This window comes from Podarcis bocagei, assembly GCF_964188305.1.
Source record: "Podarcis bocagei genome assembly, chromosome: 7".
Classification (NCBI taxonomy): domain Eukaryota; kingdom Metazoa; phylum Chordata; class Lepidosauria; order Squamata; family Lacertidae; genus Podarcis; species Podarcis bocagei.
In genome coordinates this window covers 83440230-83452492 of record NC_138132.1, presented here as the reverse complement: position 1 = coordinate 83452492, position 12263 = coordinate 83440230, and the positions used below count along the sequence as shown (strand labels likewise).

At 49.8% G+C, this 12263-nt stretch overlaps 1 protein-coding gene across 29 annotated transcripts in view; it reads right to left on the bottom strand.

Moving 5' to 3' along the window:
* Positions 1 to 12263, bottom strand: part of EIF4G3 (eukaryotic translation initiation factor 4 gamma 3) — an 84855-nt gene that overhangs the window by 30630 nt on the left and 41962 nt on the right. For 16 of the 29 annotated variants that reach the window (XR_014010294.1, XM_081202885.1, XM_081202886.1 and 13 more), the window contains 7 exons: positions 11698 to 11733; positions 7480 to 7500; positions 6669 to 6848; positions 5186 to 5300; positions 3619 to 3722; positions 2985 to 3107; positions 2204 to 2312 (listed from right to left, as the gene is read on the bottom strand). Coding sequence is in view for 28 of the 29 variants with exons in the window: in XM_081202885.1 (XP_081059011.1) it covers positions 2204 to 2312; positions 2985 to 3107; positions 3619 to 3722; positions 5186 to 5300; positions 6669 to 6848; positions 7480 to 7500; positions 11698 to 11733 (688 nt within the window). In the remaining variant the exon portion in view is untranslated. The remainder of the gene's footprint in view (positions 1 to 2203; positions 2313 to 2984; positions 3108 to 3618; positions 3723 to 5185; positions 5301 to 6668; positions 6849 to 7479; positions 7501 to 11697; positions 11734 to 12263) is intronic. The other 13 variants (XM_081202891.1, XM_081202903.1, XM_081202895.1 and 10 more) reach the window with 5 other exon arrangements.

The window sequence follows — 12263 nt, the reverse complement described above, 5'->3', positions numbered from 1 at the left end:
TTGTGCGAGTCCAAGGATGAGAAATCTTTTGGCTGCCATTTACTCAAAGCTTTTGCAGCCAGCCTCTGACTTTCAGATCAGCTATCATGAACTGACTGAATGCAACATCTTCATTTTTTTATTTTTTGCCTTTGGCCAGACATAAAGCAGAATGTGGCTCACTCCCAGTAACTACAGTCTCTCACATGAGGTCTGGACGTCAAGATTTTCCAGAGGGGCTCTTCTTTCTGTCCTGTGAACACCCAAAGGACATTTGGTGGGCTCCTAAGTGGGGAGCCCCTTCAGTGTCTGCTCCCAATGTCTACAGCTCCCATATCAAGGGGAGTCTATATAATCCCTTCTGCCAGCAAGAAAATACAGGTAGATCGCACCTGAGGCTGATTTCACTTTCTTGATCATACCTTACATGGATCACTGAATTTTTTTAAAAATAAAAAGGGGCAGAAGAGCAAGAAAAAAACCCTGGAAGCCTAGTCCAAGATCTCATGAGCGCCCTTGCAAGGCCTTTATACAGCTTAGTGAGAACGATGAGGTGTCTTACATGGAGGGGCAGGGGCAAGGCCTGCTTTTGGACAGGTAGGGATGGTCTTGCGGGACCATTCCAGAGGCTGTTCTAGTTTTACATGTTTTTGCCTTTGCACGTGACAGCCAGGATCATAACCCCGATGTAATGTGCATTTTTATCCTGGCAGGTGTTTGACTCCAGTACCTATAAATTGTTTAAATTTATTCTAGTGCCAGTGGTATTTAATTAATTCTATAGAAGTGATTTTACCTGCCTTGTTTATTGCCATTATTATTATTATCCCATGTTAACTGCCTGGGGCACCAGATGGGTTATGTATTTAAGAAATAAAGACTAAAAATTGCCCAGTCCCCGTTACCTGCTCCACCCCCTGCCCAGAGTCTTACCCCAAGGTGACCCTGCATATCCCAGAAGGAGGAGTTACAACCCAAAGCCCCATTGTACAGCTGGGGGAACTCAAGAAATGTGCAAGGTGTTCAAAGACCAGGTTTAATTTCTAATCTTGACATCTAGAAGCAGAGATTGTTTCATGGATACATCAAGTCTCAACAAGGCTCTTAGATATATTCTAAGTTATATTGCAAAAACAGAAGTAAAGACGTGTATTTTAAGAGCATTTACTGTTGCAATGTTTTTATAACAACCAGAAAGAGAACAAGCGACAGCCCACCCATGCATAATTAAAAACAGCGAAACAAATATTAAATTAACACCATCATTATTAAATTAAGAGCAACAACTATGAATGCCTGTCAGCCCAGGCAGCCCTACAAACATCCCCCCCCCCGAGACTCCTTCCTACTTAGCCAAGAGAGTCATAGCAGCTGCAGTGACTCAGAACCCTGCCAAAAATGCCCTTAAAATGTGAGTATCATTTCCCCAATGTCTTCTCCATCAGCCACCCCTCAGAATACCAACAACCTCAGCTACACCTGTCTCCCTCCTCAATGGAGAACCCTAAGAAGTGCAGCTGGGTCCCTCTAAGCACTCAGCAGAGCAGCAACTGGGCAGCCACTCCAACCTGGCAGTTGCTGCCCTCCTTCCAGGTTCAGAGTGGCTGTGCTGGGTCACAACAGAACTGGCCAGAACTATGACCACGACCGCTCGCTGCTGCAGCCACCTACGTCAACCACCCCTGCGGAGGTGTTGGCAGCAAAGAAGCACTTGGTTCTATTGAGCATTCAGTGGGGAGCAAGTGTGAAAGGAGCTGCCCAACAGGCCAGCGGTCAAACTGATGATTCTAGGGTGCCAAAGAAGGGGCTTCCTTGTCACAAAGAATTTACAGCTCATTTAAGCACTAGCTTGAGACTGCCTTTGCCAACCAGGTGCCTTCCAGATGTTGTGCTCCTATCAGTGAGAGGTCATTCACGACACCTTTCCCCCCTAGTCTGTCTTGGTCAAAATTCAGAAAACTTGTTAACTTCATGTGTTTTTGGGGTGGGGGCATGGCTAGAAAAGTGCCCAACAGGCTGCTTGTGAAAGCACTACAGAAACCAGCAAGGCAGGTCAATGTTATCATCACCACCAACTTGCAGATGGGAAGCTGAAACGTGGTGCTTTCCACAAGGTCAGAAATGATTCAGTGTTCAGGCTCACAGATTCACCAGCTCTTGAGGCTCCTCACAGAGAGAGGGAGAGCACCTCTCAAAACTGGGACAAAGAGATCCGTCCACCCACCTTGCTTCAGGTCGCTTGTCACAGCGATGGGGGTGCTGGCGGCGAGGTGAGAGCTCTCCATGGCCCCGAACGCCACAGGGCTGTGCTCAGGGACCTGGCTGGGCAGCTGCTGGGATTTGAAGTACAAAAAAGGGTGATAATGAGCATGCGAACATAAAAACTAGCAACATGGAACACAAGCGAGCAAGAGGGGCAGAAAACCCAATTGGGTGGAAAGGAAAAAAAATCAAGAAAAGGAAGAAATAAGATATACGGTCATAAAAAAAAAAAGCGCATGGGGAGGGAGGGGAAAAAGCAGCAGGAGGAGAAAGACAAATTACTATTCACAGCAGCGAGAAAGGAGAAGGCACAACCAGTTATCTGGACACCCCCCATGCCATGGAATTTGGGGGGAAAGCATGCCTCTCCCCAACCCAACGATTTAAAGGTTGCCACAATTCAACTAAAAGCCTTTCAAAGCACTTTGTTAAAAAAATATGTAGTGTTGAATAACAATAAACCGAGAGGACCTACAATTGGGGCACGTTCCACAACCCAAGTCCTGGAGACCCACCCTCCCGCCTGAAGCAGCCAAGGTCCTTCTCCAACTTTCCTTGCCCTCAGAAGCTGGCTCATCTCTGGCAAGAAGCTTTTCAAAGACGACTGGCTTTGCCTTGCAGCTGATGAGCAGGAGAGGGTGAGGGCAAGAAGCGCCACCAGGATACTGACGCTGCGCAAGGAGGCTACAGCAGAGAATGAGTGAAAGCCTACCACCACCATGTGTCCATCCCCACGCAGTTACCTGGGGCGGGGTGGGCGTGGACGAGGGCCTGACCGTGGGAGGTGTGGGGTTGCGGCTTCCTCCACCAGACATGATCTCTTCTGTTATGTCTTTGCCCCCTTGGTTGGGATCTCGGATGCGGATCTGGAAAGGATGGAACAAAGCACCCGCTCAAATCACCTCCCCAAAAAGGTGGCTTGGCTGGGGGCCCAGCCTCATGCTGTGAGGGGAGCATGACACTCGCGACTCACAGTTCAGAGGGCCACAGCAGCACATGGTGGAAGGAAACCCCACCCCAAGAGGCGCCCCTTTTATAACGTTACACCCCCACCCCAAAAGGCACCCCCATTATAACGCCCACTAAGGTGTTGCCAAGAGGCATTTTAGTTCCGAAAAGCTTTCTTAGCTGGCTGAGGTCTCCACAATGGGTGTTTCTTTTTAGGGTTTTCCCATTCGTTTGCTGCTATTTTAAACTGTTTTGATTATATTGCGGATATCACCTTAAAACACATCCGTGGAAGGTGAGTAAATAAAAACAAAGGCTTTAAACAGGACACCTGTGAGAGAGACTCCTCCCATGGTGAGGGGAGTGCCAACCTCCCCAATTTCCAGCTTCTCACAGCTGGCTCAGCATTCGGCTGCGGAGCTCTCTTACCGTTTTCTTCTCCCGCTTGGCTGGTGGGATTGGCTGCTGCTGCTGCGTAGGCACTATGATGGGTGTGGACTGATACACCGGGGGAGTTGGGTAGAAAGGTGCCCCTGCAATGGGTAAAGGGGGACAAGGAGAATCTTAGGCTCACTCCTTTGGCTGCCTGCCTGTGGCAAAGTGCTCAAAGTGCCCTTCACCCAGAATGAGCTACCTCAAAGTGTGACTCCTAGTTTTCCTCTCTCAAGGTCAGGGAAATGAGGGGCCACTTGCTCCCTCTGCTTGGGAGGCTTGCATATGTGTGTATGTGTGTGTATCACAGCAGCTTACTACAATGAAAAGCCATACAGTAAAACCATAAAAAAATTAAAAACAAGCATTATTAGACCACTGTGGAAGGATGTACTCTTAACTGCCTGCACAGGCCTAGTGGAACAGAAGAGTTTTCAGTAGGCATTTAAAAGTTGGCACAGAAGGCGCCCGCTGAATCTCCAGTGGCAAAGAGTTCCATAGGACTGGGCCAATGACATGACAGGCTCAGTTTCTTTCCTGGAGGAACAAAGCCACCTCCTCAACCTCTGCATGCATGCACACACACACACGCCCATGCGCCCCCCCTCACAAAATTGCCGCCAGAGCCAATGAAGCAAAGTGCACCCTCTACTCCTAAGAAAGTAAAGACCTCAGAGTCTCCCATTTGCCAAAGGTTCTAAGCAAAGTGATGAACATGCCCCAATTTCACAAGAAAGCTGGGCAGACTCCAGCTTCCAGAGATTTTCAGCCCCCAATCCACTCCCATACCTCTTTTTTAAAAAGACCATTTTACGCCTTCTGATGGCAAGGCAGGCCCTGACCTCAGGTGCCAAAGGAAGATCTCCAAGCAAGCTCTCCAGCAGTTAAGTGCTTTGGTTGTCCTTGCCTAACTCTCTTCCTGCCCCCTCTGCCCCAGGATGACCAGAGCGCACCAGTAAGGCAATGCAGCCAAAGTGACAGAATTCATTCATCAAAATTAAAGAGGAAAATCTACTCAAGTCACAATTTAGACCTGCAACTTACATGTGATTTATTTGCACAACTGCAGCTTTGTGCAGATGGCAGGAAAATAAACGAATTGGAGGGGGCAGGCAGCCATAAGGGGTCATACAAGATCTCATGCAACCTTCCCAGATCTTGATAAGCAAGGTGAAAGCTCTGGGAAGGCTGCGCAACACCTCTAGAAGACTGTGTGAGACTCCAGCAAGATCTCACAGAAGCTCCCCCGCCTCTTCCAGAGGCCTCGCATGACCTTCCCAGTGCCCAGTAAGACAGGGACAGTTAAACGGGGGTGATTCTGGGGTTTTTCCTGGCTTTGCATGATTTTGCATTTGCATGTGAACCCCTAGAACATAACCTGCAGGCCTACTGTATATTCATTTTAACACAGAGAAGCCAAAATGGGAATGCTACAGTGCTGAAGGTGTGGAATACGAACACAGGAAGCCTGGTTTGCATAAAGGTCGGGCTACAGGGTGAAAAGACCACGTCAAATGGCCCTTGCTCTGCTACCCATCTCCCATCAAAGGAAACCTCTTCTTACCATAGGCGTTGGGGAACTCTCCGGGTCCCGGCCCTGGGTAAAATGGTCCAGGCCCTGGCGGCTGAACGGGATATTGTTGTGGGGGCCCCACATACGGAGGGCCGCTATGACGATACTGAAACAGAAATGGCACAAGAGGCTCAGAAAATGGCGCAAGGCGCTTTATGAGCAGGAAAAGCTATCCTGCTAACTTATTAATGATGCCATTAATGCAGTTCCCCACTCAGCCCTGCAAATGCCAACTCTTGGCCTCATGGCAAGTGCTGGGCAGTTTGTGGCCCACTTCCTGATCCGCTGGTCCCTTGGCAGCAGGGACTAAGTCCACAATTAATACAGTTCCAGACTACTTACTGGCCTCTCTTCCCACACCAGGCAGAGCAAAGAGGGAAAAGATGCAGCAGTGGAGGGCAATACAAAGGGCGCAGCCACCTACCTCACAGGGTTGTTGTGAAGACTTAAAAAGGGGGAGACTGAACATCATGGGTTGTATCCAACAGTAGGCCTGCTCAGAGGAGATCCACTGGAATCAACAGACTTGGTTAACCTAGGTGTGTTCATTTTGATGGGTCTACTCTGAGTAAAACTTAGATGGATACAGTCCCATGCGATGCTGCTCTGAACACCTTTGAGGAATGCTGGGAGCTAAAAAAGCAATAAATAAATAAAACAAATATATTGCAGGTTCCAAAATTCCAGGGGAAGGGTCTCAGCAAAGTGGCAGAGCCCCTGCTTGGCATGCAGAAGGCCCCCAGGTTTGATCCCTGGCAGCATCTTCACATAGGGCTGGGAAAAGACCCCTTCTCCTGAAACCTCAGAGGGCCATTGCTGCCAGTCAGTGTAGACAATACTGAGCTAGGTGGGCCAGTGGCCTGGGTAAGGCAGGTGCCTGAATACCAAGTGCCAGAGATTCCCCCCAGACCTTCCCTGATTCCCCCTTTCCACCCAAGGACTGAAAACTCAGGGGAAGGAGGGAAACGGAAGCACACCCGTGATTTAACTTGCACCCAGCTGAGTCACAAGAGGGCCGACATTGAACACAACCTGCAGGCAGCTGCAGATATATCGTCACCACCAGCCGAATTAAAGAACAGGAGCACTTGCATGCCTCCCTCCCTGACTTCCCCTACCTGCCATTAATGGCAAAACTTTACAGTCAACTCGCAACTTGGGGGTGTCACATAAAACCAAAATTGCTTATAGTCAAAACAGCCCTGGAAACTCCCTGGCATGAGCATCACTACCTTGCTGAAATGCCAGTGCGCTGTGTGGGTCTTGCCCTCCCCATGCAAGGCAGAGAGCTTTTAAGCTCTCTCACTTGCTTACCAGGGACTGGGAAGCTCTCACACAGGCTTAATGAGTTCTTCACCTTGCGTAGGTTTAATTTGTGCCCTGTTAGCTGGCCGGGTGCCAAGCCTGTGAAGCTGCGATTGTGCAGGCTAAGATGCAAGTCAACTGTATCATTTTAAGGGTGCTGTGACCTTACCTGTGGTATACAGTACTGGGGGCCCTGAGGCATTGGATACGGCATAGGAAGGTGGTTCACCATCATGATGTGCTGATTGGTCTGATAGACAGCGGTTGGCGTCTGTGCACCAGGACGGATGGAAGGGTTGCTATTCTGGATCGTTGCTCTGGGAGGCTGGATTTGAGGCCTCTGGAAAAACTGGAGGAGGGAAGCAAGGAGCCCCATATTTTAGCCGGCCATCTCCTGGAAGAGCAGTGCGCCACACTCACTGTGCTTTCACCATGCACCTGATCAACAACTAGCTGGCCCTCTCTGGCCAAGGGTCTTCTGCCTCGGAAGCCCACGTGCCCCACGTGCAACGCAGGTGGGGCGGGGGAAAGTGATGAGTCCAACCAGGATAGTCTTTGCATCTAACGAGTCCTGCCCTGGAAGCAAGGGGGCAGGGCAGGAATGGTGATGGGTGTCATTTGGAGATGGACTGTATAAGGCCACTTCTCTAAAGGGGTTGCCAAGAGGAACCTGACACCTGCACTGGCGTTCAGTCCTAGGCCAACCACACACTTACCTTCCTTGACCTGCCTGAAACTGGGGAAGCTTCTTCATCACTCCGGGCATGATCTAAGTAGACGGCAACCCCTTCCTGGATCTAAACTTACTTCTCTGACCACACAAATGTCAACCAGAGGACTAGGGACGTGTGACAACGACATCTCCCAACGCTCAACATTCAATGTGCGAAATGATGCGTCAGGCACTAAGACACCTGGCCGCTAATGGCGCATGTGATCGAGAGGCAGTGAGGCCATGCAGAACCAGTAGTGAAAGTTACCTGGATGGGTCTGAATCCTCCCTTCAACAACGAAGCAAGAAAGCAGCAGGAAATAGAAAGAAAGCCAATGGAACAGCTGACAGGTCAACAACAGGAGGGGTGGGTGGGGTTCCAGCATGCAACCTAAGGCCCTCCTTCTGCCTAGCCCCTCCAGTAGGCATCGAGGACTCCTCCCTGGCCCGAGTCACCATCATGCAACAGTCTAGGGCTTTCTAAAATTAGTATTTGTTTCACTGACGTTAGCTTTCCTCAAAACACAACACGGGACTAAAGCTTCAGTGGAAAGAAAATGGCTAGGAAAAGTTGCCCTAACGACAACTACCCTTTCCTGGGGGTCCCTTCTCCTCTCCAACAAAAACAGCCCAATGATCATCAGAACCCTGCTGAAATCCTCTTGATGGTCTCAAAAAAAGATGAGAGAAACCAGCCCCAAGTTTAGTGGTCAAGCAGGAAGGAAAGGGAAGTCTCCCTGCCTCACAGCCACAGGTTGTCTGCAGAGGACAGAAGGAGCCACCTCTCTGAAGAGATCCACCTCCAGGGTGGATAGGGAGGAGGAGAGATGCAGAAGACAACCCCTGGGATGCGGCTACAGGCAGGGACGGAAAGCTATGCTGGCTATCAAGAGCAGCCTTGCTGGCTGGCTGCTCCAGGTTTAGATGGCCATGAGGCCTCCTCTTTCAATCTTCTGCACAGAAACCAGGACACACAGCAGGCCACTGACAAATTTTGTCCTGCTCTAAGCAGTGCAGGGGGGTTGAGCTCAGGGTCAAGTCAAACCACAGCCACCAGGGATGTACCAGCTGGCCTTGGACAAGCCTTCCCTTCTTGGAAAGCAGCCTCGCTTACAGAGAAATCTCAAGGCTGCACAATACATCAGCTGGAAAACTCTCCAGGCATGTAAAACTGGCACAGAGGGGATCGTAAGGAATTCGGAGATTGTCAGGGCCACCCCTCAAAAGAACCACTTTTGACCTGCTGGGACAGCCTGTGGGGCAGAGAGAAGGAAAAGTGATGCTTTGGAGCTTTGCATTTTGTTTCCTGTTTGGAGAGCAGACCAGGTCCAGCAGCCGCTCAGGGACTCAACTAGCCAAAGTCTCTTTGATGATCAAGCAAACACAACCAAGTACCTGACCAGCTTCAAGAGCTGGAAAGAAATCCCAATATGCTGCTCTGAAAACAGCACCAGAAAAGGGTCTGGAAGGGGAACATGCAAGACATGCAAGACTCCTGCAGCTGCTACTCCCCTCCCAGATCCCAACTCCTGCAACTTGCAATACTAGCAGACTAGTGAAGAAATTCAGGGTTCCAGACAAGATGATGGAGGCCATGGCTGCAGCAGAGAATCAGAGATGAATTGGTGTACTTTTTTCTGTTTTACAATTGTTCTGTCGAACAGTTCAAAATACTGGCCCCTGTTCCAAATCCCACTGGAGGAGCACTTTGTGCCAAATCAGGAACACAAAGAGTCAAGGCCAAGCCTATGCAGCAGGCCCACTGGCTTGTCCCTGGCCCTCATGGCTGGTGCAGTTAAGATGCAGGCTTTGTGATGGTGGTCATCAGTGGGATGCCCAGACACACCCAACTTCCCAAGCCCAACAGTTTCAGCTGCCTGACAGAGCAGCCTCCGGATGAGAGGATGAGCAAAACTGCTTCCATTAGGGAAGAGGTAGGGGGCCTCAGTCCCAGGGCCTGAACACAGCTCTCCACGCTTCTCGATCTGGTGGCCCTCAGGACTCTAGGCAGCACCAATCACTAGCCCTTGCTTTGAACCCCAAATGTTTTAGCCTTTCTGGAATGTGCCCTTCACCACTAGCCACACTTCTTGTTTGCATGAATGGAGGACGGAGTGTGTGAACAAATAGCTCATTTTCTTCCAGCATCAGAGGAGGGCTGGATCTGGCTCAAGGCACCTAGCTGCAGTTTGAGGACAACATCTTGGCTGGGTGGTGGGAAGGTTACTGCCCTGCTACTGCTTTACTCTCTAACATGTTATCTTGGGACCCTCAGGTACTACCTAAGGAAGGGGGGTGGGAGAGAGAAAGAGAGGAAAAAAGAAAATAAATAAAAGTGGAAATGGGAGCTTGAAGAGCTCAGAACAAACCCTGCCCTTTGGAAGGTGACAGAGCCAATCTGGGGGGGGGGGCAGGGATTGTTCCACCTGTGTACCACACCAGAAGTGTGTAGAAGGGACCAAGCCTGCTGGAGAAACAAGACTGGCACAAGAATCCTTGCTCAGCAGTCCCGAAACTAAGAGGCCTGACAGAATTCACAGCATCTGCCCAGCGGGAACTAAAATAGAAATTTTCTTAAATAGAAAATGTGATTCCCTAATGAGGCAGGAGTCAAAGGCTGCCAAGGAGAAACCCCTCCCACTCTAAGGCAAACCTCCGTTCCTAGTAAGCAGAGTGTTTTCACACCCTCCCTCCTTTCTTTGACAAGGTTTGCTCCTCCTCCCCACAGGGGAGTTCACAGTTGCTTCCAACAGCTTTGTGTTGCACATCTTTCTGCAAACACTTTGCGCGAAGCAAGAAGGGCCCCAGGAATAGCGCTCCTCCTGGAGGAAGACATGCCCACAGCCCCCTCGGTCTTCAAATAGCAGTTGGCAAGTTCAATGAGCCTCACCAAGCGTCACAGCAGCTGGGCCGGAGGAGCTGCCAGTTAATGGCGCGAGCACACGAGTCACACTGACCTGAACATCTTATGACACAATAACTGCAGGAAACGATGCCTGTGAGTGTGCTCCGCATTAGACTATCAGAGTTCCTGTCATTTTCAAAGGCAGCAGGAGGGATGGGAAGGAACCTCAGGTTGCACCTGACAACCAAGAAGCTTTCCACAACTCTCCATCAATCCAGTTGCCTCCTCATCACCCATTTGCTTTGAGCCATTTGGTACCACGTGAAGTTAAGCTGAACTCTGGCGCCAAGCTAACCCTTGGTTATTTTGAGTTGGGCTTCTAATCAATGGGACACCATAAAGGTTTACGGCAAGTTACAACACTTTTCAAAGCCGTCTCTAAAGCTAAACTAACCTAACTGTAACCGCGTCCAGCACTGAAGATGGTAAAAGGGTATTTGAAAATCTACAGCACCAGCCAGGAAGCCCAGTACTCCCCTGCCCCCCACTGATATGGGCCCTTTTAACAGCCACAGAAAATATGGGATCTGGCATCTCCAGCATGTAGAACTGAAGAAGCCACAACACTGTCTCATTTTAACCAGAAATAGCACATCTAAAAGCCACACCCCTCCGCACAGCAAGTAGCAGCCACAAGAGTAACTCAGGCTGTCTGTTCTGGGGGGCAGGGTGGGGAGAGAGAAGATGAGCACATCATAATTAACTTATTCCCTGATGATTTAAGGCTACAATGGGGAGGAACCCCCCCTCCTATGATGTGACTTGTGTGATGGGCTACACAGACCTACTCTTTCACCACTCCAGTATGCTTCGGCTCAGATGAAACAACAGTGCAACCCCCTTTTCATGAGTTGTTTCTGACCAAGGACGGGTTGGACTCATACTCATAGGTCCATCCAGAGCAGTCAACCTCAGATGATGAACACCTCCCCTAGATGCTGCCTTGAAGGTGGCATGGAAGGTGGGCTGGGCCAGCCCCATAAGACCAGAGAAAAACCCCTGAACCCAGAAACCGATTTCACTATTCAAGATTTTTCTCGTGTTTCCAACTTAGCATGGCTCTATTCGGTAAAGAAAATCAAGCAGTCTCCTGACTGCAGTGGACGTTCATGGCGTGTGTTTTTTCAGGTGGAATGTTGCCATCCTCAAAATGGAAAGTACTTGGGAGTACTGTAATGTGGCAATTGCTTCGGGCAATTTCCCCTGGTGCCCAAGAGAACTAGATAACCAAACTAAGCGCACACACGCACACACACCCCCTGACCAAGCAAACATCAAAGATCCCAGACCAACAGCCATCAGAAAGCTTTGTGGCAGCAGCAAAAGCCAGGGAGCACAGTTAGTGGGGTTGTTAATTGATGCAACAGAATTAGTAACCATTAGAAGATGAAGCTTGACTGTGCCATGGGGTTAGGGGGTTCTTTAGAAAGGGGGGGGGGGTTCTAAGAAAGCAAGGTGCAGGACATGGCCTGCGGAATTAGTGGAGGGCCAGCCAAGTAACACCCCCCCTACACATTTTCCTCCCAACCAGTTGGCAGCAAAGGGGAGGCATAGTGAAGAGGGGCAAGGAGGGTACTGTACCTGATGATGATGGGCAGGTCGAGGCCCCGCTGCAAACTGAGGAGAAGCAGGAGAAACAAAAACACAAAAAGGAAAGGCACAGAGAGTCAGAAACACCACAACAAAAGGCAAAAACTGTCACACTGTATGCAAAAGAAACCCACAAGGGGAAATCAAACAAAAAACCCAACACACATACACACACACACACTCACAGTCAAAGCTGTGCTGCAGGACAGTGACAGACAGGTACCAAAAACCCAGAAGGTAAAACTCTGCTGCCAGGTGAATGCACTGCTCAAAATGTGGGTGGTGGGGGTGCCTGCCAAAGTTGTTAGATAGCCAAAAGGTACCCTAACACTAACATAGTTGAAGGAGGGCAGGGGGAGAAGGGTTTGCTGAAAACCCAACCGCTAAGTTATTTTTGTAAAAAAGCAAGGCAGGCCAGCCCTTGCTGATGCGCATCAAAGCTGAGTGCAGGATGGAGAGCCCTGTCTGTGGCACAGCCACAACTTGAAAGACAAGTCAGCCTCACCTAGGGATGCTGATATCTTGGCATATATGAAGCTTTCTAAGTGCAGCTGTAG